The 17,206-nt window shown below is 28.3% G+C and overlaps 3 protein-coding genes across 6 annotated transcripts; 1 reads left to right on the top strand and 2 right to left on the bottom strand.

The window, feature by feature from the left end:
- Positions 1-1,077: 1,077 nt before the first annotated feature.
- On the bottom strand, positions 1,078-8,972 carry LOC111027041 (cullin-associated NEDD8-dissociated protein 1). Its single transcript, XM_022305251.1, has 18 exons — positions 8,931-8,972; positions 8,666-8,835; positions 8,210-8,423; positions 8,008-8,153; positions 5,305-5,448; positions 4,792-5,237; positions 4,597-4,730; positions 4,366-4,526; positions 4,095-4,300; positions 3,735-4,018; positions 3,533-3,664; positions 3,144-3,461; positions 2,914-3,074; positions 2,645-2,843; positions 2,137-2,583; positions 1,826-2,069; positions 1,611-1,757; positions 1,078-1,416 (listed from the first exon to the last, which is right to left on the bottom strand). Exons 1-18 carry the CDS (start codon positions 8,970-8,972, stop codon positions 1,277-1,279), a joined length of 3,735 nt encoding a protein of 1,244 aa, XP_022160943.1. The 3' UTR covers positions 1,078-1,276.
- A 454-nt stretch (positions 8,973-9,426) lies between these two features.
- Positions 9,427-12,870, top strand: LOC111027042 (U2 small nuclear ribonucleoprotein A'). Its single transcript, XM_022305252.1, has 6 exons — positions 9,427-9,856; positions 10,001-10,148; positions 10,728-10,956; positions 11,013-11,133; positions 12,463-12,609; positions 12,696-12,870. Exons 1-6 carry the CDS (start codon positions 9,775-9,777, stop codon positions 12,758-12,760), a joined length of 792 nt encoding a protein of 263 aa, XP_022160944.1. The 5' UTR covers positions 9,427-9,774; the 3' UTR covers positions 12,761-12,870.
- A 1,960-nt stretch (positions 12,871-14,830) lies between these two features.
- Positions 14,831-17,198, bottom strand: LOC111027059 (serine/threonine-protein kinase Nek8-like). 4 transcript variants are annotated; one of them, XM_022305274.1, is made up of 7 exons: positions 16,512-17,198; positions 16,054-16,197; positions 15,898-15,988; positions 15,660-15,836; positions 15,429-15,589; positions 15,209-15,359; positions 14,897-15,130 (listed from the first exon to the last, which is right to left on the bottom strand). In XM_022305274.1, the coding sequence occupies exons 2-7, from the start codon at positions 16,098-16,100 to the stop codon at positions 14,897-14,899; spliced, it is 861 nt and encodes a 286-aa protein (XP_022160966.1). In that variant the 5' UTR covers positions 16,101-16,197; positions 16,512-17,198. The 4 variants fall into 4 exon arrangements, with proteins under 4 accessions (XP_022160968.1, XP_022160966.1, XP_022160967.1 ...); XM_022305275.1 differs by having other exon boundaries at positions 16,601-17,198; XM_022305277.1 differs by having other exon boundaries at positions 16,805-17,198.
- Positions 17,199-17,206: the final 8 nt, after the last annotated feature.

The raw sequence follows: 17,206 nt of genomic DNA, 5'->3' as shown, positions 1-17,206 counted from the left end.
CTCATAAGTTATTATAGTAATTATTTATAGTTCAGATTGTAACTCTAGATATAGTCTATATAATTAGGTACCTACCTTCTATACAAAGTACTAACCTACTTTTTTTTTTACTAGCAAATCCTACACGTCGGCTATAACAAATTAAATGCCTATAGATTTAACTCAGCAGTCATAAAGTAATTGAGATAAAAAAAAAAATTCAGGGGGTTCAGAACACTTTTTTAATATAGCAACTGGAAACTTATCGTTTTTACGTTCAAAATATAAACTCTTGTCTACTTTTAGAAATTTGGGGGGTCCCGTCATGGGGGGCTACAATTCTCCATTCAGAATCGTGCAATGATTTATCATTGAATTCGAATGTTACACATAAATAACAGTGGTTTACTCAACTTCGTAGGTACACTCGACTCTTAACTGTACAGCTGGGCGAATGTAAGTTCCGACTAGAGACCAACCTAACTACCAGGTTAAAAAATATGTTAGTTCCTATACGATAGAAAAAGGTACATAATATGTTATTATGTTATAAATAAGTTCATAGGTACATTCTACACGGTAAAAATATGTATTTTAGTGCTTACGCCCTACACGAATATAATAATGAGATGCATAAGTATAGTAGTACTATACTGTACTGTTAATGAAAATACATGCCTATGAGGTTCCAATAGTTTACTATAAATTGAATAAAGGGTCAACTTTTTGTACTTACTACCAATCTAAGATAACAAATCTATAAATTTAAACATGCATATAATTATTGAGTTTGGTTTTGATGAAAATATTAATATTTATTACTAAAAACATACTTAGTATACTTAGTATTCATATGTAGTATGCTAAGTCTAGCCAGAAGTAGAAAAACTAATTTAAAAGTAGCAATTGATACTTTTTTTTTGGTATACAATATAAATCAAATTAAATAATACTTTGATATTAATAATCCTTGATGTTATCTGAAAAGCTTTCACAACAATACATTTTACACCCAATAAATGGTACTGTAAAATATAATACAATTATTACTAACTTAATTAATTTAAATGAGTAAAAAAAAACAAAAATTAGATAATATTTATTATTTTTAAGATTAATAATATTTTTTTATAAATGAATTCAAAGGATTTACAGAAATTGTATAGATTAAATCTTGCATATACACATACAAATAATTATTTACAAACTTTTTGATTTCTTTTGGAAAAAACACATTAGTAGAAACCAATTGAATTAATGTTGTAGTAGGATATAAATATTCTAATATTTATCGCAATTATTCGCCAACCTCCATAGGTGTAATATGATTATCAGATGCCAACCCTGAAGAGTCTCTTTGAATCGTTTCATAAATAGTATTCAAATCTGGCGAATTTTTAATTTGACATACAAATTCATTCATATGTGGATTCTTATCTAAAATATATATATAAACATCCACAATTAGTAATATTAATAATACAACACATAGAAATGTATTTTTTTTAGGTATAAATATAAGATACTACATTTATAAAGGTGACACCCATAATACATACATTGAGTATAATATTTTATGACTAAGAATATAATATATTAAAAATGTGTATTTTATTTTATATTTAATTTACCAGAATCGGGTATAGTTTGTAAATTAACAACTGCTCGCATAGCAGATCTCTTGAGTTCTTCCATTTTTTCAAACTCCTGTTTTACAGAGTTTGCTTTAATTTTCAACATACATGTTTGTTTTAAAGGTTCAACAATTTTATCCAACCCTGAAATAATAATAAAAAAAAAATATTTTTAAATCATTTACAAGTTAGGGCAAAAGTAAACAACTTACTCTGTAATACAGCGCTTGGTACAATTTGAGCCATCCTTGAAACCATTAGGTATGTAAGCATTTTAATGTCATAATGATCACGCAGTCCATTCTCCAAATAGTTAAGATACTCAAATATATCAAGACGGTCTAAACATGAGTCCAACAAAGTATACATACACTCAAAGGCTGCCTTTCTTATATCTAATCCATCATCAACAGTATGCTTAAATGGACCCATTTCTACTTCTCGTATGAGTTCTTTCTAAAATTCACACAAATAATATAGAAAATAAATTCTTAAATTTTAATTTTAAAGTATATATAAATACCTTAACAATGGTCTCGGCGTATAGTTTAGGGAGTACAGTGTCTAGTAGATCCCTAACCAAAGACGGCTTATTATGTGCAGCCGAATTAAAAGCAATTAATGTTACTCGCCTAACATTTATATCTGGATCGGTAAGAGCACTCAAAAACTGATCCATATTCTGTCTAAGCAACATGTCAATTGGTTGTGGTTGATCAGATATGGTGAATTTAACAGCTGTCAATAATGTAGTTCTCATAAGCGCAGATGACGAGGACAATGATAACTGCAAGTTTGGCAATAAACTATATGGATCGATTAATGTAAGTTTTCCTAGACATTCCGCAACCACATTACGTGAACCTTCTTCAGTACATTCACAGTGTTTAAATAGTTGTTGCCAAATAGCTGGGACAAAAGGTTTCAGGTTTTCAATGCCATTAGGTGTAGACGACTCAAATGTGATAATCTAAAAGTTATCGATGATCATTAAAAATTATACTTTTAAGTACAAATACTCTAGTACATACCTCTTTTAAGGAATGTAATAATAAATATTGACGTTTCGGTTGCATATCAATCTCTCTTAATATGAAAGGCAAATATTGCTCCAAATTTCCAATAGAAATGCTACCTAAACTGTAACTTGCTGATGATTTAATTTCTTCGGAATTAGACGAGAATGATTGCAATATAGTTTCCTTCAAGTTAACTACAGAACTTAAATCTCTGTAATTGATGTAGACAAATTTAAGAATTTTAATAAACATAAAAAAAATTTAAAAAATAGAGAACATACATGTGTCTTCCAACTTCACCAATTACTAGCAACGAAAAAATATGTTGTTGGTCGTTTGTTGGATTAATTAATTCAGACATGAAACTGTTTATAATACCCATTGCTTGAGTTGGCTGTGTGGCTGTTAGTGCTGCTACACACTTGGCTAACGAATGGTAAGCCTAAACATTTTATTATTACTTATTTATTAAGGTCAAAGAAAAATTATTATTATTTAAATTAAATAATACTTGTTTATGTAAAGTTAGAGCTGGAGTGCCAACTGGCTGAGCCATCAATGGTGATATTAAAAGTGTTACTAACTCTTGATACCCAAACTGTGGAACATTTGTAGCAACCAGAGATTGGAAGAATAATAAAATAGCATTCAAGGCTGCACCTTGTAGTAATGGAGATTTGGTTAAAGTCATAATTTCTGGCATAATAATGCTAGAGGAATATGACATCGCAAACGGTTGGATTTTTATTATTGTTGTAAGTAAAGAAAGTGTTAACTGAGCAATATGTAAATCTGATTCATTAATTAATTGTGGTAATTCAATGAGAATCTAAAACAAAATATATTTAAGTTAAAATAACATTTAGGTATATAAAACAATATATTATTTTATGCATTTACCTTTTTTAATAAATCAGCAGAAAAATCAGCATGGAAATTATTTAGCAACATATTAAGTAAAGTTAAAGTACTCAATTTTAATGCTCTCTGATTTTTTCGAAGGAACGATGCCAAAATTAATACACCATCAGTCTAAAATATAATATTTAAATAATTTATATACTAAGATAAATTTAAAAATTATAAATTAATAGAAATTTACCAGAATAGAAGTTAAATCAATTTTCAATGGCGACCCAGCGACTTTAATGAGTGCTTTAACTGTTGTAAGTCTAGTAATTTCATTGCGCAAACGATCCAAGAATATGGGTAAACACACTTGCAACTCACTTTGTAACACATCACCTAAATTGCATATTATTTGTCCCATACAAGAAATTGAGCGTTCCTTTACTTCTTGGTCAATATCTGATGTTTTTAAACGAGCATATGTACAATTATACAAAGGTACAGCATATATCACAAAATTGAACTCTAGTTTATTATCTGGTGAAATAAAATAGAATTATGAAATTATATATTTATTTAAATATTTTTTTTTTAGTTTATTAATATTTTTTACCTAAAGGACGAATGACTTTAACCATTTCTTGTAGAACCATTAGTGCTTCTGCAGTGATCTTATAAAATGGATCGCCAACAGCAGTTATAATGGGTGGAATTAATTGTTCTACCCAGGGATGAAAGATTTCAGGAGCATGAGATGTCAACACACAATAAATAAATGATAATGTATCAATTTTCATGTTGCTACTAGACTTTTTGTCACTAAAAATTATTAGTAATTAAATAATTAAACAAAGGAAAAAATGAAAAATATAAATAAGTAATACCTTAGAGAATATTGAATTCCAGGAATCAAAGTTCCTATGTGGTTGGTAAGAGCACCAGGAAGAACAATGACAAGCTCTTTCAACAAAGCTAAGCAGTCAGTACGAGTTTTAACACTGCGTTCTTTCATTTGAGCATGTATAGCTTTGACAATTGCGGGAACCTTTACACATTTTTTTTAAACATTAATTATTTTTTATATATGTTTATTAGTTGGTCATTATTTAACTTACTTGTGATTGAAGAAGGTACATAGCTGAATCCTCATCGGCCATATCAGCAGTCGTATTACTACTAGTCAACTTTGTTTGTTTCAACAATGTCATATACACATGTAATATGTCACTTTTAACAGTTTCCTCTCTTTCTAAAATATTAATGAATATATTAATGATTAAAATACATGCAACTATTAATAAAATGATTACCTTTAAATCTCTGTATCAATGATTTTGAAACATTTCTATACATATCTGCAATCAAATCTTTTCTGGTTATAATTATACCTTCCAAACATTTAGCAGCTGCCCTTCGAACTTTCCAACTCATATCATCATCATCTGAATAATCATCTTCAATATCTTCATCTTCCAAATCTTCACCATCAGTAGTATCCATACAATTTTCATCACCATTTTCACCATTGTCATCATAATTATAATTTGGATCATACGCTAAATACTCCAAGCACAGCTTGATTATATCATTAGTATAAGCCGCGGTTTCACTAGGACAACGGTTAACAAAAGCATCAAAAGCTTGTAAACAGTATTCACGCAATTCATCATCTTCTGCAGAATTCTCCACTAATGGTCCTTGTATTAATGGGACAACACGATCAACATGAACTCCAAAACGATGGCCAGCTTGACGACTACAATGTTAGTAAATAAACAATATAAGTTTAATAGTGGAAATAAAAATTATGTTCTAAGTTTTACCATATAGCTGCTATACACTGTATCGATGTTTTAGATCTGGCTGCTGGCTGTTGTATTGATAAATCATTAACCAAATAATCAATGAGTTTAATATATAGTAGTTGATTACATGACAAAACTAAATGACCAAGTGCAACAATAGTTCTGCAATAATAAAATACAAATAATGATTAATTATAAAAATATTAATATTACTTAACAAGTATTTAATATCTTAAATTACATAATTAAATCTAAATATAACATTTTCTTAATTTTTGAGTAAGTGGCTAATCTTACAAGCTGTACATCATAAATACACACACACATGTAATTGTAGTACTAACATTCTTAGTTGTACTTTTCTTATGGTACTCATTTTGTACTCATTAGGTATCTTAAAATGTTAAACAAATTTTGTTAAGTACTTAAGTATTAAAAAAGTCTACTCCAATAGAATGTCTATTGTCTACCTGTGATTAAAGCAATGTAAGGCAATCCTATTTGCAATAATATAATTTACTTATAAGAAAATAGAGTAAATGTGATTTGAATACTATGTCCTCAATACGTAATAATATCAAAACTGGTCCTAATCAGACTATCACAAAAGCTTACTGAGAAACTTGTCCAAAAATTTTTTATGATAATACGAAATGGAAAATTAGTAATTCTAACAAACTAAGGTTAGTTTAAAATTTAATGGTGCAAGTCCTTGACTTTAATTTCTCCAGAAGGGATTGGGTTTTACTAAATATACTCATCAGTATATGACATACTATGGTTTACGGATGAAGACTGAAACTTTCACAAGAATGTGACTGTCCTAATTGCTACCCACAAAAACTACATAGAGCAGTGGTTCCCAAACTTTTACGACCAGGGCACCCTTAAAAAATTGTTTGTATTTCGCGGAACCCTAATGTCTAATCCAACTCAACTACAATTTTTCTAAATAAAAAAAGGAAAATCAATTCTCTAAACTCTCAAGTCTAAATGATATTTTAATGATACTGTTAATGACTTTTCATTATTAAACTTAGTTAAAAAAAATTTTCAATCAATAAAATTTTAAATAACAAACATAATTAATAAACATAATTTTCTCAATAATCTCATACATCTGGCGGAACCCTTGACATAGTCCCACGGAACCCTAAGGTTCCGCGGAACACACTTTGGGAAACGCTGACATGGAGCCGCGATGGACTCGGTACAATGGATGAGATTCTTGGAATTATACACTTTATTATATAAATATATCACTTATATAACATATATAATATATATTTGAGATAAGCCACCAATACAGACATTAATGTATTTTTTAACATTTGTTACTATACATTTATTTTATTTTATTTAAATTAAAAAATGTAAGTACTAAATAATTGAGTTATTGATCAGGAACATTAAAAATGTTTTTTGCTTGGAATAGAGATCTGTATCAAATACTTTTATCTATTTATTAAAATGTTGCATCAAATAACTTATTTTAAAATTTTAATATTGTCAGTACATGACTCATTGTATAAGGTGCAGTATACTGTACTAATAACCCATTTATCTCTCCTCTTCTATAATATAATAATAATATTATATTAATTAATACAATTATTGATTTCAGATTATATACAGGGTGTTCTGTGAGGATAATCCATAAGCTATAGAGAGGGATAAGCCATGCGGACAAAAAACTGGATTTTGCCGCTTTACCTATAAACTAAAAAAATTATTAAAAATCATGAAATTAATGAAGATAAAATGTTGAAAGGTTAACATTTTCAGAAAAATAGACAACAAAATGGACATCTTCAATTGTTTCAAAAATAAAAAAAAGTTAATTGAATTAAAAAATAAAATATGTGTAGTCCATGTCTCTGTGAGTCTCATAAAAAAACAGATTTATGATATATTTATTATCTCAGGAGTTATTGCAATGGGTAAATCCTCACGGACACCCTGTAAATATTATTTACTGCACTTCAATTTCTTGCTTAACTATAATAATTACATTTATATGGTATGATGTTAGGAAATGCAATACCATCCGGGTTTATGCAATCATGATTGAATTTTTCTTCACAATTGGTAGGTAGATAAATTATCATGATAACAGATTAATGAAATTATTTATTTCTTATAATTAGAGCTAATATTTATATGCATTTTCATATTTTTATTGGATGGTCAAAAAAATAACTAGTTTATACCAAAATTTATTTCATAACCTATGAAGCCCGTATACAAAATGTTATGTTGAATATGTTTGCATTTCAAGGGTTAAATCTTCATGGTTTTTACTTGCGTTTTATATTTTTAACATAAATTAGTTTTTGTATTTATGACAAAATATACTCAACACAGGCCAAATACCTAGTATTTTATAATGAGAGGAAAAAGATTTTTGGAGTTCAAGGGGAGGATTGATTTTTTTCAATGCTATCAAGTGCTTATAATGAAATTATTCCTTGAGTGTTTATTTTGATGATTTTAAGTATCATAAATGATGTCTTAAGTAAGGAACCCAGATTATAATACATTTTAAGAAACATCTATTAAAATACGTTCCTTTGAGAAAATCTTAACAACATATAAAAATGTCTAAATCTGTTTCTGATTGAACAATAATTACTTTTCTAATTATTAATATAAATGATTTCCATTACATTCCAAATTTATTCAAAATTTAATTCAGACGTATTAAGTGATTCATGTTGTTACCTTTTTCTTACTGCTTGGCGTGAAGAGTTAAGTTGAGGCAATAATGATTTTAGTATACCACTATGGAAATCTAGTAACAATGATCCAAATCTTGATAGTAAATCAGCAAGTATGTCTAAAGCCTCCAACTGTACAGATACATCTTGCTGTAAAAGAGATTACTTGATAAATTTTATATCCCACGATTATCTTTCAAACTTACCTTTTCAATAGCACTAGTCAATTTTCCAGTGATTCTCCGGCACACATTTGCAGCTAATGCAGTATTAGTGATAGGTAGCTCACTAATAACAGTCTTTAATCCAATACTGCAAATGTCTCTCAATTGTTCATTTTCAGATATCATATTTGTACAAAGTGCATCAACAATAGTTTCCACTTGGTTCTCTTTTACTTTATTAACAAGTGGACCCAAACTAAAATTAAAAAGATTAAGATTCAACGATATACCTAATATCACTCATTCTAAAAAACTCAGAATTAAAATTATTTATATAATAATATATTAAGTTTTAATTTAACCAACCAAATTTCAGTATCTATATTATTATATTTATAATTTAAATTTAGTATTAATGTTTCCAAAATAGGTAGTTTGTATAAATGAAAAATGAATAGAATATACATGTGCACTTAACAGTCAACAGTTAGTACTTACCATTTAACAGCAAGATTTTGAACTTCACCATTTTTATCTTCCAGCAATCTAAGCAACATTCTCACTACTTTGCGTTCGGAATCATCGTCTAGTTTAATGCTGTCTTTCTGCAACTCGGACATCAGATCGTTGGTAGCCATAAACCGGAAGTCTTTGTCACTCGAAGTCATCTAAAACAACCAAACGTACACAGTTCAGCATTTGCCGGTAGGTAACTGGCAACTGGTAAGGGCTGGTGTAAAGATATTTAAACGATTTCACTTACTTTTTCGAGCAAATGAGCGATTTGGTACGACACGTTAGCCATGATTTTGTAGTCGATCGTTACGCCAATAAAACCGACAAGACAAGATGATCACTCGGCGAGTTACTAATCGCATATGAATACAAGTTAAAATTAAAATTCCATCGCACGAAAATTGTGCATTTGTATCGTAATTTGGAGTTAGGACTTCACGACAACGGACAAAATGTAAATCGAATACTGAATAGTGTAACCAGTCTCAAAAAAAAAACACGGCGGATGCGGCAAGTGAAAAATAAAAATTAACTTTTTTGTGTTGTATGAAAACTGATTACGATTTTATAATCTCCCAGAGCCACGGTTAAAGGACCGCGGTAGTGGGAAGCAGATTGTCTGCAGCAAGCAACTACGCCGTGAGCACGAAGATGGAAGATAAAAATGAATGATAGAATGTAAGATGTAACGAACTGTACATGAAAATATGTCTTGCTGTGTCGACTGATTCGTATTCTGATTGGACGTTAATTTTTTTGTGCCGTGTACTAACCAGGCTCTAACCACATTACACCTCGATTTTGGTACTTCTTTACCTCCAATAGCGAAGTAGTGGTAGTTGGTAGTTGTAGCGTGCCGTGTTGTTGGTGCGTCGTATCGTGATTGCGTGATTGCGAAAAGTGAAACACTGAACCTGGAGCGTCATGTCGGTTTATTATTATTATTATTATTATAAATGTTGAATTGTTATTTGTTAACAAAATAACAAAATATAAGCATAGCACTTTTCTAATGTCTACTGTCTTGTCTACCTAATTCGAAATTCAAGTGAATTTTAATTCTGTTGGATATTTAATGTTAGTCTAGAATCATGGTCAAACTTACCACGGAATTGATCATGAATTCATACCAGTTCATAAATCCAGTGAAGGATAGAGAATTGGACTTGAGAGGTAAGCGATTAAGTACAATGTGACTAAAAGTCATCACTTTTCAACAATTCTTGTGTAATATTTTACAATATATTAAGTTAATAATGTGTATACCTATTTATATATTTCATTCAAATGTAAATCAACGAATACAAAATGTTATAGGTTATAAAATACCACTGATTGAAAACATGGGTGCAACACTTGATCAGTTTGATACTATTGACTTCTCAGACAATGATATCAGAAAAATTGATGGTTTTGCATACCTTAAAAGATTGAAAAACCTCATATTTAATAACAATGCTATTGTGTAAGTGTTTAAAGTTTAATAATAAATATTATTGAAAATAATAACTAGGCACTTTTTTAAATATCAAAGTATTACATTTGGTATAATTGCAATTTTTGTAATTCCCATTAAAAACCAAATGTTTGTCTCCATAATAATTTGCTAAATTGGCTTGTGCTAGTTAAATTTTGATTTGATCCCCTTGAGATTTGAATGAAAACAATACGATCTCTGAACAGCACCAATTGTAATTTCATAAATACCTATCCTTGAAAGTGCAATACATTTCCTATCTATTTATAATAAATTCAGTTTTTAAGTACTTTACTACTAACTACTAACAAATTTTAAATGCTATTTCATATTGAAAATTATACTATTTACCAGCCTAGGTTAAAATGAATAAAAACTAGGTTGGTACTAAATTATTTTGTTATATAATAAAAATTCACAATTATGTAATCAATATTTTCTTAATTATCTTAAGTGATGATTTTACCAAACAATTAATTGAAGATTTGTCCATCATTTGAAATTTGAGTTGGTCTTGATTTTTGTTAACAAATAAAAAGTATAAATGTAATTAAACAATTGTTGCAGACGTATATCAGATAACTTAGAACAATGTCTACCAAATCTTGAATCTTTAATACTAACAGGTAATCAGATTCAAGAGCTTGGAGATTTAGATCCTCTTGCTTCACTTCCAAAGTTGAAAATGTTGAGTCTTTTACATAACCCAGTTGCATCAAAAGAGCATTATCGACTGTATGTGGCACATAAAATTCCTCAAGTTCGGATTTTGGACTTCAGAAAAGTTAAATTGAAGGTTTGTTGTTCTTCGCAAATAATTGCAATGTATAATATACATAACATTAATTATAGGAATATGAAGCAGCTAAAACATTATTTAAAGGCAAAGAAGGAAAAGAACTTAAAAAGAAGTTGGTTAAGAAATCTAATCAATTTGTTCCTGGAGAAGGTCTTGAAACCAGAAGAGCAAATGGTAAATAAGAGTTTAAAACATTATAATTTACTTACTTAAGGGGTATGAGTAGTTAGAAAAGTTTTGTGACAGTTAATATTTGTTTTCCAATTTTACAGTTTATTGAGAGTAAAAACTTCTATTTTAGAATTAAAGTTACTCTGTGCCTGTTTAAAAGTCAATCTTCAATAGTTTAATTATTAAACTCAATAATTCAAATTCATAAAGTAAAATATCATAGGTTTTAGAGCTTTATTGGACATTCAAAATAAAATTAGAAAATTAACTCATAAACAGACATATTACTCTTCTTCTCCTTAATTTGTATAATAAGTGTTCATACTATAATGTCACTCATAATACTATAATGTTGGAAATACGATAAATGTTTCGCCAAAATTCACATTTTTAAATAGTATGTAAAGTGCTGCGTGATTGACATGTACATGCACGTGTGTGAGCTCTTGTATTTATTTAATATATAATCACTCATACTAATGATCACTTACTACGCACACAAAATTGCTTATACTGAGCTTCTTAGAAACGGTCGATATTGATATCCCTAACAGTTACTGTTAGGTTCCAATTTTACAGTTGATTAATAATTTATATGCCGATAAGTATTTAATGCTGTTTAAGTTGAGGACCTTATACCCACACTACTGTGTTGTCTCCTTATTAACCTGTTATATACTTTTACATATGATTTATTAAGTAAGGAAGCTTTTAATATTAAAATTAAAAAAATTATATGTTGGCTCTAATAATAATTCCTTTAAATTTGATACTAAGTCAAACTATTTTAATATTAAAAATAACTATGTAAGTACATTATTCTGAATGTTAAATGTATCATGTTAAAAAATGTTAATATGACACAATTAATGCATGTACAATGTCCTCAAAAACATGAAGTTAATATTTTGTATTTTATTTAATTCTCGATAAAACAAAACTTGATTTTGGAAGTATGCAGTTAAACAATCTATAACTGATTAAGATTACAAAATCTGATCAAGTAATTTATAATTTTAATTTTTAAATATTTGCATAAGAATTAATATTTTGAAAATATATTTAAAATATTATGGTGAGCAAAAATATGTATGGTAATTTTGTTTATTATTAAAATAGGTTGTTCAATAATTCAACTTTACAGTACAACTTAAAAATAAAAGTTCTATTTTTGCATTAGTTCTTATGTTATGAATTTATTTGTTTTGTTTATTAAAAAGTTAATTTTAAGTAAATTACCCCTATATTTGTATAACATTTAGTAATGTATTTTGATCATTTGTCCGTTAAGTTCATAGATATATATGTATTTATCATTTTTTGTTAATATAGGTCATAGTCAAGAAGATATGTGGAGAATTCGAAAGGCAATATCTGAAGCATCGTCGTTAGAAGAAGTTGAACATCTTACCAAGTTGTTAGAAGCTGGGCAAATTCCTAACAAAGACCAAAATAAAAAGTCTGTTCCACTAAATGGAGGTAAATAAATAATATTATTCAATTAAACAATTGATTTTAGTTTTAATTTATTATATTTATAAATTATGATTATATATTATTATTAGAAGAAAATATTGAAGAATTTGATGATGATGATGATGATAATGAAGCACCAACACCAATGGAATAGATATGGTCCAGTCCTAATCCTTATACTGAAGACTTAATATTTTCAGTTATAATTTAAGAATATATTATATTTAATATTTAATCAGTTCATTAAAAGATAAGAACAGATACTATTGGTCTATTTTTTAATTTAGTAATACACTAATACCAAGGTTACCAGTAAAATACTATCATTTATTTTAATAAGTTTATATGTTGAGAAGCGTTATACATTAACTCTCATGAGTGTTGCCTTTTAAAACAACCAATATCGCTTATTTTACATGTTTGATAGTGTTTAGTGATTACAGTGGTTGTTTGTAAGTACAATTCGTCATCTGACATAACTTATCCAGGATACAATGACATTATCAACTACAACAAAACTAGACAGTTCAGTGTCTTGTATTATTTTAAAAAAATTCCATAACTGAAAATGGATAACAAATGTCTATTGCAGAGGTGGCAGCCACTAACCAACAGGAAAACCTTCACAAGCTGCTACAATAAGTGCAATGTAAGTAAACGCCATAAATTATAAATTTCATACAAATGTTATTTTATTGTCATCTTATTAACTGTTACAAAAAATATATGCAAACAATGTTTATTTTTAACATTCAATTCTTAAGAATTTTGTTTTCAGTTATTTTAGGAAAATAAAAAATTTTTATTTAATTAAAGAGTGAATAGTTATAACAATAACATAACCTACAGAGTAACACAAAATATGTATTGATTCAAACATAACTGTTATAAATAAACATAAATAACATAATAAAGGACGAAGTGGATAACGCGCACCGTCTCCAGTTCGAACCTTGGTCACGGGTGGCACTCCTCTCCAGGCAGTCACGGACTCACGGTGTCTGGAGAGAGTGGCCGCCATCCCCCATCTGGACATAGCAGAAACCTACGGGTCCCCTCTAGAAATTCTGCCAAAACAAACACGTGTTCCATAACCCTACAGTCCCAATACCCTACAATACCACAACCTCTACAGCTAATGGCCTCAGTTGTCGAAGCTAAAAAAAAAAAAACATATTTTATAAAATACTACTTCAAATTGTGCTTTGATCTGTGGTCAAGAGTATTGCGTTAATTTTAATTTGTATAGAAAATAGTTTTGTCACTATCTACATCCTCTATATTGTATCACAATTCACAAATGACAAATATTACTTTAAACAATTTTTCTATTTTATTGACATAGGTCAGTCCGAGATAATATATAAATATAATATAATTTAATAAATAATAATCTAAAACCGTAGACTACAGAGCGTGGTTATATGTCGATCTCAAAGATAATATTTAATATTATAGTATTATGAGTATTAAGTACTAAAGATTTTTATCATTCTTTTTTATTAATTTTATACTTATATACCAAAAAAATAAAAATAAATGTTAGTCTTCAAAAAATTACAAGAAAACTAAAAATAAGAGGCCTCTCCAAATTGGAGACCAGGTGACTAGTCGTCCAGCTACTCACCTGAATCAGACACTATTTACGTGATAATAATTTTTTATATTCAATTACCAAAAATTTTTTATAACATTGTCTAAAATTGGGTGTTTTATCGTCCAAACACACACTTTCTATAGTTATATAATACTTCTCAGGACTAACTCCAAAACAGTTTATAAAAAATCAGATATTATTCTTTAAAATTGTTGAAGTATACGTAATTTTTATAATCTCATAAGCTACTTAAATGTTTGGGTTGATATGACATTTTAAACCTTGAATCATTTATTTTAAATTTGTGAATTTATTAAGTTCCAAACACTGCTGATACACTAATGCCCTAAACTTAAAGGAAATTACTCTATCTAAAAAAATAATGGATCTACAGATACATTAATATCTATTACTTAAATAAGTGTAGACTTTTATAGATTGTTGATAATAAACATTGTTTCAAATTTATGTAAATTATCAATTAACACAATATTACAGGAAAATATATTTAACATTGCACATTGCGTTTATAGTGTTTTATACACATTTTATAAATCAAACTTAAATTTTTAAATATTAGCTTTTCAACTATGTCGTTAAAAAAATTCAATGCATTTTAACAGAATATTAATAATTACTTCTTACTTATTTATATACTTAAATAACAAAAAAAAAATGTGTCAGTGAATGCATCTAATAATTTTTGTTCAAAGATTTCCTACCAGATTTAAACCATTGACAATTGCTGTTCAATACATAGGGTAATATATATGGATTTGAAAGTATAGCAGATGCGTTAGGTCGAACTGTTGGATCACGATTTAATAACTCATGCAAAAGCCTTATCACATCATTGTCGTAAAAGTTCATTTTTTCAGAAATACTCAAAACTCCTTCTACAATGCTTGATATTGTATCTGCTAAACTCTAAATATTTTTGATTAAAGTTAGTTTAATCAACAAATATTTTAAGATAATAGAATAAATGATTATCCTTTTACTTACCTCTGCATGAAAAGGATGTTTTGTAGTAATCAAATAGTATAAAACACAACCAATTTGCCATATATCACTTTTTAATCTCAGAGGTTTCCCAAAACAATGCTCTGGAGACATGTAACATGGCGTACAACAATTTTCACCAACAATTTTGTCACTAACATATTAAAATCATAATATCTTTATATGCTTAAAGTAAGTAAGAATAAAATCATCAATTGTCTACCTGGTTAATATGTGGGAAGATCCAAAATCTCCAAGTTTTACTATTGTGCCTTGACTCCCTGTTAATAATATATTCATTGGATTAATATCACTATGTATAATCTTCATTTTGTGGATATAATCCACAGCCATGGTAAGTTGACTAAATATATTTAATACACACTAAAACAATTTCATTACATAAAATGTTAAAAAATAATTAAAAAGATATTATAATAATATTAATAATTACATTTTGAGGAATATAATTTGAAGTTAGTGAACATTTATTAACAAAGTTTTCTAAAGTTCCGTGTATGGCATACTCCATAATAATATGAAAACTTTGATTATTTTGAAAACTATTATAATATCTGATGATGTTTGGATGATTTAACATTTGAAGAATTTGAATTTCCTTGATAGCTTCCTGAGAAAAAAATTTGGATTCATTAAAATTTCAAACAACTTACTATAGGTTAGGTATTTACCTTTACATTCTCTGTTGACATGGATTTTATATGTATGGTTTTCATCACAGCTAATTTCTTTAAATTAAAGTCTCTAACCAGTTCAACAACTCTAAATATTTTAATATTTATAGATTAAACAGTAATATGTTATGTTATATTTATAGGAAAACTTACCCGAAAGCTCCACGTCCTAGTACGCCAACAATGTTATATGAATCCATGATAACAAAAAAAATAATCAACAATTTCTATTAAACTGTACAAAAATATCTTATATAATTGCAGTCACTATGGACCCGTTGCAAGCTTAAACACTATCTGTAAAAGTTAAAAAAATGATATAGAGTTATAAGATGGTAGGTATGATTTCATTACAGATCAGACTATCTTAGCATTCATTCTGGCATTGTCTTAAAAATTTATACTGAGATAATAAATATGCAACAATTAATATTGTATAAATATGAATCATAAATGTTTGAACATCATTACAGCAACACTTACCCTAGTTATCTAATTACCTAGTTTATAAAAAACGTACTTAATAGTAAATACTAATATAATAAGCAGTTTACACTCATGAAACATTAGTCAATAGGTGGCTGTGTAATATATAATTATGATCGGCTTACTTCAATTATTTGATGAAATTAATTTGAATAGCTGTATTGCCTGTATTAATTGTAAAATTGAATCAGACGCAGCAACAATAAGTAGGTACCTTATAATTGGTAAGAAGTAAAGAAAGGGGGAACAGCATAGACCCCGCAGACGGCAAAAGGCGGTCAACTTCTCGACTGGCTTTTTAATTTATTATTAATGTTTATTAAGGCAATCAGACGTCATAGTCAGTACTGGTCACTAGGTATTTTTATTTTTTACTATAATACACAAACAAAAATTACAATCGCAGATATCACATTACCGGTGCCTGCATTCAACGATGTATGGTTACAGTCTACAGACAAGTAGACAACTACAGTTGGACACTTAACTGTATAACGTCATTTATCATTTTTATGTAAAAACCAAAACTGCACTTATAAATAGAACAGTATCGTAACTAAATACCACTATCGTCTATCACACGTTCACACTATCCATCCAGATTAATTCAAAATAAAGGCAGTAAGCCAGTAAACGTATGTTCCGCTAGCGATATTTGATAAGACTGTGCAGGGTTCCCAAAAACGTCTAAAATACACAATATCAAACAATTCAGTCGTTGACCAATAGATGGCGCACAAAAACAGAATAACAAAAAATGAACGAAATACTGAACACTAAATTAAAAAAATTAATAATAAATACTTACAAGTCCGTCGCC

The sequence above is a fragment of the Myzus persicae genome, unplaced genomic scaffold (genome assembly GCF_001856785.1).
Source record: "Myzus persicae strain clone G006 unplaced genomic scaffold, MPER_G0061.0, whole genome shotgun sequence".
NCBI classification, from domain to species: domain Eukaryota; kingdom Metazoa; phylum Arthropoda; class Insecta; order Hemiptera; family Aphididae; genus Myzus; species Myzus persicae.
The sequence above is the reverse complement of the archived record's forward strand: the minus strand, read 5'-3'. Positions and strand labels throughout refer to the sequence as shown.